This window comes from Chiloscyllium plagiosum, chromosome 10 (assembly GCF_004010195.1).
Source record: "Chiloscyllium plagiosum isolate BGI_BamShark_2017 chromosome 10, ASM401019v2, whole genome shotgun sequence".
Lineage (NCBI taxonomy): Eukaryota > Metazoa > Chordata > Chondrichthyes > Orectolobiformes > Hemiscylliidae > Chiloscyllium > Chiloscyllium plagiosum.
In genome coordinates this window covers 86,218,822-86,236,781 of record NC_057719.1, presented here as the reverse complement: position 1 = coordinate 86,236,781, position 17,960 = coordinate 86,218,822, and the positions used below count along the sequence as shown (strand labels likewise).

Below are 17,960 nucleotides of genomic sequence, written 5' to 3'. Positions count from 1 at the left end.
CCCGAGGCTGGGATCGAACCTGGGTCCCTGGTGCTGTGAGGCAGCAGTGCTAACTGCTGAGCCACCGTGCTGCCACAACTTGTTTTAATTGCTCATGTGATACAATGTTTCACATTTTGTTATTCTATAAGTCAAGTGGAAATGACTAAACTTCAATTATTTTCATGACTGAAGAATACTTGTTTTTGTAATGTCAGACGTTGTCTTTCCTAATCTCATTTATTGCTTTCTCCTTCCCCATTACTGATATCTTGCTGGGCTGATACCAAAGAGGATATTTTGGGGGAAGCTCGAAGATTGCTTAAAGGCACTCCTACTGTTGATTGAACATTAGATTCTACTATGTTGAGCAGGAAGTCAGGATGCTGATCACCAGCTGGAAGGGAAGTGCCAATTATTCCACATGCTGCCTAACCTATAGTCCTCAAAAGGACTGCTGTAGGCCACCGACAAGAATATAAAATTCTTAAAATTTTTCTGTCGAGTTCAAAGGTTGTAGCAGTAATTCTGTTGGCTCCATGTTAAAATGTTTGGTTGTTGAAGTCACAATTGTGCATTACTTCTTCCATGTCTCAATTGCCCCCAAATCTCCAATTCTGGTTAATTGTCCTGTTCCTGATTCGCTCCTTTTCCAACTATGTACTGCAATCCCCTCCAATCACACTCCTAATCCCAGTTTTTCGTCATTCTTCATTGGGAAGCTCAGTTGGTTTCTGCAGCCTGCTGAACTCAAACTGTTGAGACCAAATGTCTGGTGCAGCTCAGGACTACCTACTCAGCTTCAGGGATCAGTCCACAGGACTTTGAAGGAATACTGTTCAGGGCAGGAGTTCAGGCATCCAAGAGTAAGAGCTCATAATCCAGTTACTCAGCAGCAGTGTGAAGACTTAAGCATCTGTTTATTCCTGATCTTAAAAGCCCGGAATCAGATCCACAAACCAAAACTATATTAAACAACAAAACACATAAATCCAGTTCTTTGCAAGAATACATGGACCTAGACTACCACAAGGTGATGGACATTCATGCTCAAGGAAGAGAAGAGAATGATTGTTGTGGGGGGTGGGGTGCACAATTGGAAAGAAGAAGCAGTCTACAAGTATGACAGTGAATTTGGGGGAACTGAGACGTAAGATAAATGTTGGACCACAGTGACCAGTGATTTTAATCGAGAGCCAGGAAAATTACTGCTGCACCATTGATCTACAGAAAATGTTTGTATTTTAGAAAGTTATGATCCTGTTGGTAAACTATAGCAGTCCTTTTCAAGATTATTTCAGGCAGCATGTAGATATGATTTTCCAGGAAATTTATGTTGTGCTGATATCAAAATAACAGGCAGTTCACTTCCAACTGATGATGAGCATCGAATTTCTGCTCATCATATTGAAATCTTAGTTGCCACAATAACCCAAACCCAGGTTATCAATGCCATCTAAATCCAGCTATCACTAAATTTTTGCAAATATCCTACTAATATTTTTACCAGTAATGTGTAGCTCAATATCCAGGGCATCCGCTTTGATCAGTCAGCTCTGGTCAAGTGAAGAGCTAAATTGGGATGTCTTGGATATGATGGTCTGATGAAAGATATGCATATGAAATATCATAACCTATGTGCCAAGTGTAAGTCACCTGTTATGTCTTCCCAACCCTGTTATTTTTTTCTTTTCATCACTTGAACTTCCTCTTGTTTGCGTTCCCAGCACCACACTCCAAGAACCTATACAGGATTTTGAGGAGTTAAGACAAGATGGCACAAAATACCAGCCTCAAAACCCATCTTATCAACCCCATCTTTGCTCACCTACTTAAAGACCTGCATTTTCAATTTCATCTTCGCTATCACCATCTCTTCACCCACCTCCTCCACCTTGTCAAGCTCATCCTCAGTCACCAAATTTATACTTTGCCACGTCACCTCCAAACTCCTTTGATTGTTCCACCACACCTTCAGTCATCTTCCCATCACCTCTTCACAGCTTCCAAGTTCTTTTTCCAGGTCCTGTTTATTAACAACTTTTGTCCTCCTCCTACTGTAGCTTGGCCCATGATTTTGTATTGAATTTGTTTTTGTTAACTGCAACATTATTTTTGTCACAGCTTCTGTTTGCTTTTGCTTTTTCCTGAAGCAATGGTACTATCTCAGAACATTACAGCGGTTTGATGGTGAGCAGGTTCTTCGTGTTTCTGTAACCCTCGATAGTGTAAGTATCCAGTTAGTTTAATCCTGCAATTTAGTGGAACATTTTTTGGATTAGAGAAAAGATAGTTCCAACATTGATTTAAACACAATGATCAACAGTAGAAACTAATAAATCATGGCGAAGTACTGCACTGGGCTGAACTCTGCTTTTGTCCCCATATGGACTGAGTTCACAATCAACACAAAATAATGAGAAGAGCATTTCCTCTGTTAGCTGCCTGCAAGTGTCGTGCTCAATATGAATATGGGCAGCTAACAGAGGAGATTACTCATTACTTCAGTCATAGAGATGTGCAGCACGGAAACAGATCCTTCAGTCCAACTCGTCCATGCCGACCAGATATCCCAACCCAATCTGGTCCCACCTGCCAACACCTGGCCCATATCCCTTCAAACCTTTCCTATTAAATATCCATCCAGATGCCTTTTAAAGGTTGCAATTGTACTAGCCTTCACCACTTCCTCTGGTAGCTCATTCCATACACGTACCACCCTCTGCATGAAAAAGTTGCCCGTTAGGCCTCTTTAATATCTTTCCCCTCTCACCCTAAACCTATGCCCTCTAGTTCTGGACTCCCCCATCCCAGGGAAAAGACTTTATTTATCCTATCCATGCCCCTCATGATTTTGTAAACCTCTATAAGGTCGCTCCTCAGCCCCTGACACTCCAAGGAAAACAGCCCCAGCCTACTCAACTTCTCCCTAAAGCTGAAATCCTCCAACCCTGGCAACATCCTTGTATATCTTTTCTGAACCATTTCAAGTTTCACAACATCTTTCCGATAGGAAGGAGACCAGAATTGCACACAGTATTCCAATAATGGCCTAACCAATGTCCTGTACAAATGCAACATGACCCCCCAACTCCTATACTCAATACTCTGACCAGGAAAGGAAAACATACTGAATGCCTTTTTCACTATACCATCTACCTGCGACTCCACTTTCAAGGAGCTATGAACCTGCCCTCCAAGGTCTCTTTGTTCATTAAAACTCTGGAGGACGTTACCATTAAGTGTATAAGTCCTGCTAAGATTTGCTTTCCTAAAATGCAGCACCTCACATTTATCTAAATTAAACTCCATCTGCCACTTCTCAGTCCATTGGCCCATCTGATCAAGATCCCATTGTACTCTGTGATAACCATCTTCGCTGTCCACTACACCTCCAATTTTGGTGTCATCTGCAAACTTACTAACTATACCTCTTATGTTCACATCCCAATCATTTATATAAATGACAAAAAGTAGTGGAACCAGCACCGATCCTTGTGGCACTCCACTGATCACAGGCCTCCAGTCTGAAAAACAACACTCCACCACCACCCTCTGTCTTCTACCTTTGAGCCAGTTCTGTATCCAAATGGCTAGTTCTTCCTGTATTCCATGAGATCTAACCTTGCTAACCAGTTTCCCATGGGGAACCTTGTCGAATGCTTTACTGAAGTCCATATAGATGACGTCCACCGTTCTGCCCTCATCAGTCCTCTTTGTTACTTCTTCAAAAAACTCAATCAAGTTTGTGAGACATGATTTCTCACGCACAAAGCCATGTTGGCTATCCCTAATCAGTCCTTGCCTTTCCAAATACATGTACATCCTGTCCCTCAGGATTCCTTCCAACAACTTGCCCGCCACCAACGTCAGGCTCATTGGTTTATAGTTCCGTGGCTTGTCCTTACCACCCTTCTTAAACAGTGGCACCATGTTAGCCAACCTCCAGTCTTCTCGCACCACACCTGTGACTATCAATGATACAAATATCTCAGCAAGAGGCCCAGCATTCACTTCCCTAGCTTCCCACAGCGTTCTAGGGTACACCTGATAAGGTCCTGGGGATTTATCCACTTTTATGCGTTTCAAGACATTCTGCACTTCCTCCTCTGTAATATGGACATTTTTCAAGATCTATTTCCCTACATTCTATGTTTTCCATGTCCTTTTCCACAGTAAATACTGATGCAAAATAGTTGTTTAGTATCTCTCCTATTTTCTGCGGCTCCACACAAAGGCCGCCTTGCTGATCTTTGAGGGGCCCTATTCTCTCCCTAGTTACCCTTTTGTCCTTAATGTATTTGTAAAAACCCTTTGGATTCTCCTTAACTCTATTTGCCAAAGCTATCTCATGTCCCCTTTTGCCCTCCTGATTTCTCTCTTAAGTATACTCCTACTGTCTTTACACTCTTCTAAGGATTCACTTGATCTATCCTGTCTATACCTGATATATGGTTCCTTCTTTATCTTAACCAAAACCTCAATTTCTTTAGTCATCCAGCATTCCCTATACTGACCAGCCTTTCCTTTCACCTTAACAGGAATATACTTTCCTGTTGGGGTGAAAAGAAAGGCTGGTAGGTATAGGGAATGTTGGATGACTAAAGAAATTGAGGTTTTGGTTAAGTCTCTAACAAGTGTGGAACCCCACTGCATAAATTAACGTTAAATTGTGATCTTATCAACCACATTTGTCAGAGAGGCAAACTGGGAAATGGAAATATATCATCAGTTGAGTAGGAATTCTGGGACTTTGTTGGGAAAAACGTAAGACAGTTTATTGCAAACTTTACAGAAGGTGATGCTGAGAATAGGTGCCTATAAAAAAACAAAATTTGCCATTTGTTAGGGTTAGTATTATTTTGTAATATCATAGAATCCCTGCAGTGTGGGAACAGGCCATTAGGCTCAACAAGTACACCAACCCTCCAAACAGTATCCCATTCAGGCCCCTACCCTGTAACTCTACATTTCTCATGACTATATCCTACATCTACCCTGAACACTCTGGGCAATTTAGCTTGGCCAATTCACCTGAACTGTACATATTTGGACTGTGGGAGGAAACTGGAACACCTGAAAGAAATACATGCAAATAAGGGGAGAATGTGCACACTCTACACAGACTGTCGCCCAAGGCTGAAATCGAACCCAAGTCCCTGGCACTGTGAGGCAGCAGTGCTAACCACTGAGCTACCATGCTGCCCCATGTTTTTCTTAACTTTATACGTTGCTGTTTATGGTATTATTTACAATCTAAAAGTTTTCATTAAATTTTCAGAGGATGCGGATGTTGTTAGCTAGGTCAGTATTAGGTCATCTCAAGTTACCCTTGAGAAGGTTTGTGGAGAGTGAAATTCTTAAACTGCTGCAGTCCATGTGCTGTTAGGAACAGAGTTCCAGGATTTTCATCCAGGATGTGTTGGAGGATGAGTTGGAATGGATTGTGACTTGGAGTGAAACCTGCAGGTGGTGGTGTTCCCATATACCTTCTGCCCTTGTCTTTCTTGTTGGCACAGGTCATGTGTTTAGAAGGTGCTGCAGGAAGTCTTGCTGAGTTGCTGCAGTGCATCTTGGTGCCACTGCTTCCACTGTGGGTTCATGGTGAAAGAGTATACATTGAAAATGGTAGGTCAGGTGTCAACCAAGAAGCTGATTTTGTTTTGGATAGTGTTGAGCTTCTTGAATGTTATTGGAGCTGCACTAATCCAGGCAAGTGAAGAGTATCCCATCACACTCCTGACTTGTGCCTTTGGGCAAGTCTTGAAGAATCAGGAGATGAGTGATTTTTCACAGAGTCCCAAATTCTGATCTGCTCTTGTAATCAAAGTGCCTATATGGTTGGTTCATTTCAGTTTCTGGTAGCTCCCAACAGTGTTGATACTAGGGGATTCAACCATAGTAAGATAATTGAATGTCAAGGAGATTAATCTAGTTGTTAATTCTTTTGCGCTGGAGATGGCCATTGCCAAATATGTGTAGCAGAAATCATACTCCCCATTTATCAGCCCAAGCCTGAATGTTCCCCAGGTCCTCCTGCATATAGACTAGACTGCTACAATATCTCAGAAGTCACAAATGTTACTGAATATTGTGCAATCATCAGTGAGTGTTCCCATAACTAATATTACGATGGAGGGAAGGTTATTGATCAACCAGCTGAAGGTGGTGTATATTTGTACACATTGAGCATTAATACAGAACATCACAGAATCGAAAAGCAGAAGGGAGACTATTTCATCTGCCTTGCCTGTGTTGCATCTCTGAAAGTGCCCACACCACAGCTTTTTCCCCATAACTGTGTAATTTTAGTTCTCTTCAAGTATGTGCCCAATAACTTTGGGAAAAGTTCAGTGGAATCTAAATTGACTACTCTTTTTGTGACTTGGAGAAAGTGAGGACTGCAGATGCTGGAGATTAGACTGGAAAAATGTGGCAATGGAAAGGCACATGAGAATCGATGTTTCGTGCATAAGCCCTTCATCAGGAATGGCTTAAGGCGGAAAGGTCGATTCTCCTGCTCCTTGGATGCTGCCTGATCTGCTGTGCCTTTCCAGCGCCACACTTTTCCACTCTTTTAATGAATATACTTAACAACTTAACAGATTTAAGTGTTAAAATCATTCTCCTCCATTCCTTCTAGTTATTTTGCCAATTATTTTAATTTGGTTATCAACCCACTTTCCAGAGGATGTAGGTTTCCTTTCTATTGAATACCTCTAATAGACCTGCCCTTAATGCTTTCTGCTTTTCCAAACTCTCCAAAACTGAAAATCTTTAATCTGGTATCGTGTTAGCAAACCTCTTCCAAGCCCTCTCCAAAACCGTGATATCTTTTCTAAAGTATGGTGCCCAGAGTTGTACTTAATATTCCCATTTATGTTTTTCCTTGGTTTCTAAAGTTTCTGGATGGCTCCCTTTTTTTTGACAATACCCATATTTGCAACATAACATTTTTATAACTGCTTCATTTTTCAGCTATCTTAAAATATATAAGCACATGTATCTCCACATTCCTTTGTTCATGGTATTCCCTCAAATTAATATCATGGGTTAAAACTGCTACTACATGTTGTTGTTCTTAAATTCTTCACTTCATTTTTGCCTGCATTAAATTTCATCTGCCATGTGCCTGCACATTTTCACCAATGCCTGGATATTCTCCTGAGGTTTGCTGCTGTCATTTTATTTACTACATTGGAAAGTTTTGAATCATAATTAGACTTCAAAATCACACTCTGTGCACAAATCAAATTTATTTATATGTAACTCCTAGAGGACACCTTTGCATACTTCTCTCCAATCAGGAAAAATCATTTTCGCCTTCTTAACCTTTACTAGTTACTACCCAAGTTACTGCCATCTCTTTGAGATGATGTGCTTCTGTTTTTAATAAGCCTTTATCAAATTTCTTTTGCAAGTCTATTAGGATTACATTTAATTCAATCATACCCACTGTTTGGGTGCTGTCTGGGACTAAAATAGCTTCTGATACGTGTGCACATATTTCTGCTGTGAGTTGTTTTGCATGCCATCTTGGTAAACTTGTTAGATAGCATCCACCCAAACTATTCAGAACTGACCATTCATGACCCCTATCAACATGCAATGTTGACTTGATGCCACGTTGCCATTTCAAGCTCAAAGCTCCCTCAGTCTCTTCTCTGATTCTCCAACAACTGAAAGATATGAAGAAAAGACAGTATCATCAACACTATTTAAAAGGGATAATCAAAATTTTTAGCTAGTGTATTACTGACAATAGACATTTTTGTCTTGCATTCATTAGGGCAATTCTCAATGCCAAAGTAAAGGAAAAACAACATCTTACATTATATGATAAGAGAGTGTGGATTGACTGGTTGACCTTTTCTTATAATTCATTCACAGGCTGAGGATATCACTGGCTAGGCTAGCATTTATTGCACGTCCCTAATGTCCCAGAGGGCAGTTCAGAATCAGCCACATTGCTGTGGTCCAGAGTCACACGTAGTCCAGACTAGATAATGATGGCAGTTTCCTTCCTTAAATTAGTAAACCAGTTGAGTCATTCTGACAATTGACAATAGATTCATGATCATCATTACACACTTAATTCCACCATCTGCTAAGGCAGGATTCAAACCCAGAACACTGGCAGAAGTGGGTACTGCAGATGCTGGAAATTAGCTTCAAGATTAGAATGGTGCTGGAAAAACACAGCAAGTCAGGCAGCATCCAAGGAGCACGGTTTTTGTCCAAAAAGTCTATTCTTGATTCAAATCTAGAACATTACCTCGGTCTCTGGATTAACAATCCAGTAATAATGCCACTGGGTCATCACTTCCCCATGAGTGACGGAGTAAGATGACCTTGATGCGGACGTCACTGAACTAGTCACCTGATTCTGTCACAGATTTCTCTCAACATTCTCTTCTCATACAGTGTCATATCTTTAAAGCAGTAGTTCATAGAGTCATAGTCATGGAGATGTACAGCACAAAAACAGACCCTTCGGTCCAACACATCCATGCTGACCAGATATCCTAACTGAATCTAGTCCCATTTTCCAGCACCTGGTCCTATTCATACACCCATCCAGCTGCCTTTTAAATGTTGCAATTGTACCAGTCTCTGCCACTTCTTTTGGCAGCTCATTCCGTACTCGCACCACTCTCTGCGTGAAAATGTTGCCCCAAAGTCCTCTTTTATATCTTTCCCCTCTCATCCTAAACCAATGCTCTCTAGTTCTGGACTGCCCTACCCCAGGGAAAAGACCCTATCCATGCCCCTCATGATTTTATAAATAGAAAAATGTCAGGTTTGGAGAGGCACTTGCGCTTTCAGGCTAGATTAGATTAGATTAGATTACTTACAGTGTGGAAACAGGCCCTTCGGCCCAACAAGTCCACACCGATCCGCCAAACTGCAACCCACCCATACCCATTCCCCTACACCTAATGCTACGGGCAATTTAGCATGGCCAATTCACCTAACCTGCACATTTTTGGACTGTGGGAGGAAACCCACGCAGACACGGGGAGAATGTGCAAACTCCACACAGACAGTCGCCCGAGGCTGGAATTGAACCTGGGACCTTGGTGCTGTGAGGCTGTAGTTCTAACCACTGAGCCACCATGCCACCCACTGTGCTAGCTCCGTCACATCAGGCAAACTCTACAATACAGCAGAAATCTCGGCCTTCCTCTACATTGAGTGAGGTGATGAGGTGCTGCTCTGTTGGAGGGACTATCTTTTGGACGGGGGCCTCTCCCACCCTCCGACTTGGGTACAGTAAGTCCCACAGTGATGTTTTGAAGCAGCAGTCAGATCTCCATTGGCCTGGCCAACATTTGTCCAACAACCAATGGAGGTTAAAAACACTCTGTCGGCAAAGAAAACCCTGAGCTTCCAGTTGCCTGCTACTTCAACTCAGCACCCTGTTCCCTGTCCAAAGTCTCTGTCTCAGGCTTGCCGTAGTGCTCCACTGAAGCTCAGTGCAAGCTGGAAGAGCAACACCTCGTTTTCCGCTTAGGGACCCTGCAGCCTTCTGGACTCAATGTCGAGTTCAGTAACTTGAGGGTTTGAGCTCTCCCGTGTCTTTACCCAAATCCCCACACACATTGTTATCATATAATCTGCTATTACACACAACCCATTGTTAGCCACTAATAATCCTCATTAATAGCTTATTCACTGTCTCAGCCAGAACCTTACTCACTCCTTTGTCTGTCTAACTGTTCATTTCTCTCTCTCTTTGGGCTCTATTCCCACCTATCCTTTACTCCTTACCCCCTCTCTTAACCCTATCTTCTGCAGATAAACCAAGCATTTTCTTAGCTACCATCAGTTCTGAGGAAGGGTCACTCGAAATGAAACGTTCACTCTGATTTCTCTCCACAGATGCTGCCAGAAGTAATGTAGGTTATTTGCTTACATATTTCACCACTACATGTGCCCAGATTTGCAGCCACAGTTCTCTACACCTCAATTACTATGAAGATTGGGAGAAATTTTAAAAAGCTGATGTATGTTATCATCTAGCAGGGGCCACTGAATTGTGATCAGAACAAGGAAAGATCCCTAGGACCTGATGAAACGTATCCCAGGACTTTGTGGTAGGCGAGGGAGGATGTTGCAGGGCCCTAAGTGGAGATATTTGTATCATTGACAGCCATGGGTGACGTGCTTGAAGATTGAAGGGTGGCTAATGCTGGGCCGTTATTTAAGGAAGGCTGCAGGGAAATGCCTGAGAACTACAGCCTTACCTCCATTGCGGGGAAGTTGTTAAAGGGTAGACAGGATCTATGTGCATTTGGAGAGGCAAGGACTCATTTGAGATAGTTGCCTTTGCACGTAGGAAATCCTGTCTCACAAATATGATTGCATTTTTTGAAGGGGTGACCCAGAAAGTAGATGAGGGCAGTACAGTAGATGCTGTTTCCATGGACTTTAGCAAGGTAATGCACGGTAGGTTGTTGAGTAAGGTTAAATCTCTTAGGATTCAGGGAGACCTAGCCAACTGGATACAAAATTGGCTTGACAGTAGAAGGCAGAGGGTAATGGTAGAAGGTTGTTTTTCAGACTGGAGGCCTGTGACCAGCGATGTGCTACAGGGATGGTGCTGGGTCCACTGTTATTCATCATTTATATAAATGATTTGGATAAGAATTTAGGAGGTATGGTTAGTTAGCTTGCGGATGACACCAAGACTTATGATATAGTGGAGGATGAAGAAGGTTATCTGGGAATTCAGCGAGATCTTGATCAACTGGGCCAGTGAGACTGAGGAATAGCAGATGGACTTTAATTTAGATAAATGCAAAGTGTTGCATTTTAGCCAAGCAAACAAGGGTAGGACTTATAGTCAATGGTAGGGCCCTGGGGAGTACTACAGAACAAAGAGATCTTGGGTTACAGGTTCATAGCTCCTTGAAAATGGAGTCATAGGTAGACAGGGCGGTGAAGAAGGCTTTTAGTATGCTAGCTTTCATTGGTCAGAACATTGATTAAAGGAGATGCAGCTGTACAAGATATTGGTGAGGCCACATTTGGAGCACTGTCTGCAGTTCTGGTTACCCTGCTATAGAAGGGATATTATTAAACTAGAAAGAGTGCAGAAAAGATTTACTAGGATGCTACCTGTACTGGAACGTTTGTTATAAGGAGAGCTTGAATAGTCTGGGACCCTTTTCCCTGGAGCATAGGAGACCGAGGGATGACCTTATAGAGGTCTATAAAAGTATGAAAGGCACAGATAAGGTAGACAGCGCAGAGCTTTGCCCCATGGTAGGGGCACAGGTCTAAGATGACAGGGAGAGATGCAAAAAGGTCCAGAGAGGCAATTTTTCACACATAGGGTGGTGAGTGCCTGGAATGGGCTGCAAGAGGTAGTGGTGGAAGCAAGTACACAAAAGACTTTTCCCTAAGTTCAGTCTACTGCATGAACAATTTTCTCATAATTTGAAGGTGCTGGTGTTGGACTGGGGTGGGCAAGGTCAGAAGTCATTCCTGATGAAGGGCTTTTGCCCAAAATGTCGACTCTCCTGCCTCCTCAGATGCTGCCTGACCTGCTGTGCTTTTCCAGCATCACACTCTCGATTCTGATCTCCAGCATCTGCAGTCCTCACTTTTGCCAAGGTCAGAAGTCAGATGATACCAGATCATAGTCCAACAGGTTTATTTGAAATCACAAGCTTTTAGAGTGTTGCCCCTTTGTCAGATGAAGTGAGAGAGAAGCACACAGGCACAGATTTTATAGGCAGAGACATCAATGAGCAATTTTTTCATATATATACATGCAACATGGCACAACTGGGAGAATGAGCACATGGGTGAGATGCCAGAACATTAGTAGCTGCAAGTGAGATGCTGGAAGACTGGAGGTTGGCTAACATGATGCCATTATTTCAGAAAGATGATAAAGAAAAGCCAGGGAACTATAGACTGGTGAGCCTGATGTCAGTGGTGAGTAAGTTGTTGGAGGGGATTCTGAGGGAGAAGACTTACATGAATTTGGAAAGGCATGGACTGATTAGGAATAGTCAGCAAGGCTTTGTGCATGGGAAATCATGTCTCGCTAACTTAATTGAGCTTTTTGGAGAAGTGACAAAGATGATTGATGAAGGCAGAGCGGTGGACATTGTCCATTGCGCTTCAGCAATATGTTCAACAAGGTTCATCATGGTTGATTGGTTATCAAGGTTAGATCATGGAACACCGGCAGAGGAAGCCATTTGGATACATAATTGGCTTGAAGGTGGTGGTGGAGGATTGCTTTTCAGACTGGAGGCGAGTGACCTGTGTGCCACAAAGATTGGTGCTGGTTCCACTGCTTTTTGTCATTTATATAAATGATTTGGATGTGAATATAGGAGGTATGGTTAGTAAGTTTGCAGATGTCGCCAAAATTGGTGATATAATGGAGAGCAAAGAAGGTTACCTCAAAGTACAAGAGGATCTTAATCAAATGGGCCAAGGAGTGGCGGATGGAGTTTAATTTATGAGGTGCTGCATAAATAAATATGAGGTGCTGCATTTTGGATAGATAGATCAGGCAGGACTTATACACTTAATGGTAAGGTCCTGAGGAGTGTTGCCAAACAAAGAGATCTTGCAGGCTCCTTGAAAGTGGAGTCACAGGTAGACAGGGTGGTGAAGAAGGTGTTTGGTACACTTGTCTTTATTTGACAGTACATTGAGTATAGCAGTTGGGAGGTCATGTTGCAGCTACACAGGCTGTTGGTTTGGCCTCTTTTGGAAAACTGCATCACTTCTGATCTCCTGCTGCAGGAAAGATGTTCTGAATCTTGAAAAGTTCAGAAAAGATTTACAAGGATGTTGCAGGGGTTGGAGGGTTTGAGCGATACAGAGAGACTGGACAGGCTGGGTCGATTTTCCTTAGAGCATCAGAGGTTGAAAGGTGACATTATAGAGATTTATAAAATTATGAGGGGGGCATGGAGTAGGGTAAATAGACAAGGTCTTTTCCCCATGGTAACCGAGTCAAAAACGAGAGGGTATAGGTTTAAAGTGAGAGGGGAAAAATATAAAATGGATGTAAGGGCAATGTTTTCAGTTAGAGGGAGTTTATCTCTGGAATGAGCTGCAAGAGGAGGTGGTGGAGGCTTGTACAGTTACAACATTTAAAAGGAATCTAGGTAGATATATGAATAGGAAGGAATTAGAGCGATATGAGCCAAATGGGACTAGACTAATTTAGGATATCACGTCGGTGTAGATGAGTTGGACTGAAGGGTTTGTTTCTATGCTGTACATCTCTATGACTCAATGACATAATGACATACAGAACAAGATAAGCTATGGAAACAAAAGAGAAAGAAAGATTCTCAGCAGAAAGACATATCCACCCTGGGTCTTCAGGGAGCAGTTTTCCTGTGGGAATCTCAGTGAAGAACAATGTCCATAATTCAATCAGATGTCCTCACTGAAGTCTGACACCAAACGCAGCCACAACTAAGAGTAAGGAATGACTGTAAAAGCAACAAAATTGATGATTATTTGTACTTCTGGATCCTCCTAGTCTTGAACGTGAGATGTTTGCAACATTTTTGCAACAGAACCTCTCAAGCTTATAGTAATCCTTTGGAAGGCAGAATACTAGATATCTATGATACATAGAAAACCCCTTTTTTTCAGAGTAATCTATAGCCATGATGGCAGCACTATGTGCTTCCATTGCCTCAAGCTGAGCTTGCACGCCAGCAGTCTGAACTTTCAGCAGCACTCAGACCTTGGTGGCTGCTACTCATGCTAAAATGGAAGTTGGGATATTGGCCATCATGGTTGGACTTAGAAGTGTCTGAACAAAATTAGCCACCATTTCCACACTGGGAAGGATGGACACCAAACTTTGTAACAAGCCCTGTGCTCATTTGGTCCTTAGCATTGAACAGTGGCTATCTGGCAGGCTTCCCATTACACCAGACATTATGTTGTGCCTACCCATCTCTGTCACTACCTTTGAAATCCTCATCTTAGTCACCTGCAGTGGAATTGGTGTTTGATTTCACCTTTTGCTGAGTTTGACACCTTTACTGTTTCTGCCTTCAGAATGTTAACGCCATAGTGCCTTACTATGTGCTGATCCCACCTCCGATTTCTCTTCATACATATGCACAATGTCAATGTCTGAGCTGACAAGAATTGTGTTGGTATTCCTCTACTGGCCAGGTTGCCTTTCAGGTATATCAAAAAAAAACTATGATGAGGGGCCAAATGTAAGTGATGGGTACTTATGTCGTTTATAAATCAAAACAGATTATGATTTGTTAGGAAACTGGAATGTGAGAAGAAGGATTAGGTATGAGGATAGCACCACCTTCATTGGTTTCAGCTCTGCCAGAGTTCATGACCTCAGCCATTGCCTCCAAGAGTTGCCACCTTGTCTTGCAAGAGAATGTAATGTATCAGTGTGTGTTGTGCATTTTGCATATGCAGCTGCCACTGTTGAATAGATGGCTGTATGTATAACCTGTGAAGCTGGTGGAATTGCTAAATGTATGAGGCAAAGCTATAAATGTTGGGTATGATTGCTAGTTTGTAGAAATGCTTGTGGATAAAAAGAAAAATTGGTGAATTGAGCAGAATTTGAGGGTAGTGGCACATTTGGATGGATATGGGATTGAAGGTAGGCTCATTAATGTTAACTGGTCTTGTGAGATAATTAAACATTTTATGGCAGATAATACAAATCTTCAGTGCCACTGAACTTCATCAATATCTACTCAAGTTGAGTTTTGCACATGTGTCCAAAGGGTTTCTGGACCTCTTCATAGATGACACCTCTCTTTCTCTCAGTCTCAGCTAAGATTTCCAGTGCAGCAGCTGACCCAATGATCTCCCATATTTTGTCATTCCTCTGTTCTGCAAAACATAGCAACTACACATTCTGCATGATTCCCAGCATCTCCTGAGCCATAATGCTTCTTCCCTTTGCACATAGTCAGTGCAGCCAACTGAAAAGCTGGCATGTTACCTGCATTTCACTCAATGCTTATGGGTTAATTGTGCATCCTTATCTAATTTAGCCCCCCAAAAAACATCTGTGGAACTAATCTTATCAACTCCGTTACTTTATCAGACTAATCAGACAAGGCTTACCTTTCATCCGTGTGAGAATTAATTTTATCCTTAAAAATACATCCAAGTATTTTCCCACCAATGATTTAGAATGATGGCTAGTTTCTGCTTCCGGTCCACCAATGGCTGATGGTGTTTCAATATCTCTGAAAATTTTCCTTCAGCTTTTTTTTTCTTATCCCTTTCAGTAACCACTTTAAACCTAATAATAGCCTGATCACTATTATCCAGACATTCTTGTCTTGGAACACATTCCAGGTTCTTTATTCCAGAACTAGATCTAGCAATACTTCATTACTTATTAAGCTAAAATAATACTCATTCAGCAAAATTCTCCTGTAAGTATTTTAGGGAATTCGTAACTATTTTACTTTACTATTTTCCACCATTTCCTTCCTCAATCTACATTAGAGTAATTTAAATCCTCTACTACTACTGCTCGATCATTTCTATATTTCTTTGCAGTGTACCTCCAGATTTCCTCCCTCTTCTTTTTCCCCAGCATTTGGCAGTCTATAGTAAATACCCAGCAATGTACTATAGGTTCTATTCCTGTCCCTTAACTTGAATCAAATGGATACAGTCTTGGTTTGAACCCTGTAATTTGCCCTATAATACAGTGAAGAATCAGGGAAGAAGAAAAAGATCATGTTTTCTGTAATGGCGAGTTCTCCCCGCCCCGCCCCCCCCCACCAATATCAGTAGGGTTTTGTTTTTCTACAATTTTTTTGCAATAACCAGTTTCATTGCAGATACCCATTTATCAGCGTGGAGGCACTATCATACCCAGGAAGACACAAGTGTTGAGATCCACAAAGGCTATGGAGATGGTTTCCTATGCTTTATATATTGCACTGGATTCTGAGGTAATGGCTGTTTCTGCTCTGTATATTGTATTTTTGGGATGTTACCATGAATATGTCAAGATAAGTAAGTCAAATGAATAGTCATATTCATAGTTGTGCATATGGGAGTCATGACACATAGAAATATCATACTGAAGCTGAAAGGGACGTTTATCTGAAACATTGACAACACATTCAGACATATTCCTGTGAGAAACCAATAAACCAATAGTGGCTAACCAGGGAAGATGAGGATAATATCAGATTGAAAGAAAAATCATACAATGTGGGCAAGGTTAGTGGTAAGCCAGAGGATTGTGAAGTTTTAAAAACCAGCAAAAACATAAATGGGAGAAAATAAACTTCAAAGGTAAAATTTGCATGTAATGTCAAGATGGACAGCAAGAAATTTTTAAATATTTAGGAAGGAAGATAGATGCGAAAGTGAACACAGGTCCCTGAGAGAATGCGCTGAAAATGTGTTGCTGAAAAAGCGCAGCAGGTCAGGCAGCATCCAGGGAACAGGAGAATCAACGTTTCGGGCATAAGCCCTTCTTCAGGAATGCCCGAAACGTCGATTCTCCTGTTCCCTGGATGCTGCCTGACCTGCTGCGCTTTTCCAGCAACACATTTTCAGCTCTGATCTCCAGCATCTGCAGACCTCACTTTCTCCTGAGAGAATGCAGCTGGGGAAATAATGATGGGGAACTAGCAAGTGGCAGAGGAGTTGAATAAATACTCTGCATCAGTCTTCACAGAGGGTCTCAGTATAAGGGGTCACACATTTAAAATAGAAATGAAAACAAATCCTTCTCTCATAGAATTGAATACCTACAGTGTGGAAACAGGCCCTTCGGTCCAACAAGTCTACACCGATCTTCTGAAGAGTAACCCACCCAGACCCAACCCTATACTTACCCCTGACTAATAACCTACACTATGGGAAACGTAGCATGGCCAAACCCACACAGACACAGAAAAAATGTGCAGACTCCACACAGACAGTAACCCGAGGCTGGAATTGAACCCGGGTCCCTGGTGCTGTGAGGCAGCAGTGCTAACCACTGAGCCACCGTGTCACCATAGCTCATGAATCTGTGGAATTCTTTACTACGGAGGACTTTTGAAGCTGGATCATTAAATACATTTAAGGCTGAGGTAGACAGATTTTTAATCAGTAAGGGAATCAGGATTATATGGGAAAAGGCAGGAAAATGGAGTTACGGATTATCAGAACAGCCATGATCTCGTTGAATGGTGGAGCAGATTGATTGGGCTGAATATCCTGGTTGTGCTTTTATATCTTATGGTCTTATTCTGATCTAGAAAGGCTTGATTATGATGTGAGCTGCAAAGATTTTGGTTAAATGTCAGTTCCTAGCAATGCCACCACTTGACGATAGAAACTTCACTGGAATGTCAAAATTTACTCTTAACATTTTTGATCTCTACCCTAAAAAGTTCTGCAGAGAATTCTTCTGATTGGCTGTTGCAACTTTGGCAAAAATCCTGGACGCACGACGTAAATAGAAAATCCACCCAAGCTGATCAATTTAGAGAAAAGCCAAGGCAATTCCTTCTAGTAATGTACAGCAGTGTTATGACTCACTTCAGTTCTCCAGTATATATTATATTATAAATTCTTATCAACTGAGTGGGTGGAGTTATTTGCACTGTTTTGTAGCTGATTTCCTCGAATTCTAGGAGCACGAATTGCTGTTTTATAAGTGGTGCATTGTATTGGAACTTTGGGCAATTACAACATTTAAGAGGCATCTGGATGGGTATATGAATAGGAAGGGTTTAGTGGAAATGGGCCAAATGTTGGAAAATGGGGCTAGATTATTTAGGAAGTCTGATTATCATGGACAAGCTGGACTGAAGGATCTGTTTCCATGCTATACAGCTGTATGACCGTCCCTCAAAAGCTAATAAACAGTAACTGTGTAGAGGTATCATAGAATCCATGCAGTGTGGAAACGGGACATTCAGCCCAGCAAGTCTGTGCTGACCATCTGAAGACCATCCCACCTAGAACCATCCACCCTACTCTAT

At 41.9% G+C, this 17,960-nt stretch overlaps 1 protein-coding gene across 3 annotated transcripts in view; it reads left to right on the top strand.

The window, feature by feature from the left end:
- The window catches only part of LOC122553854 (neutral alpha-glucosidase C-like), a 110,657-nt gene that overhangs the window by 78,363 nt on the left and 14,334 nt on the right, over positions 1-17,960 (top strand). For all 3 annotated transcript variants that reach the window (XM_043698273.1, XM_043698272.1, XM_043698274.1), the window contains 2 exons: positions 2,133-2,207; positions 15,813-15,926. In XM_043698273.1, the coding sequence (XP_043554208.1) occupies positions 2,133-2,207; positions 15,813-15,926 (189 nt within the window). The remainder of the gene's footprint in view (positions 1-2,132; positions 2,208-15,812; positions 15,927-17,960) is intronic.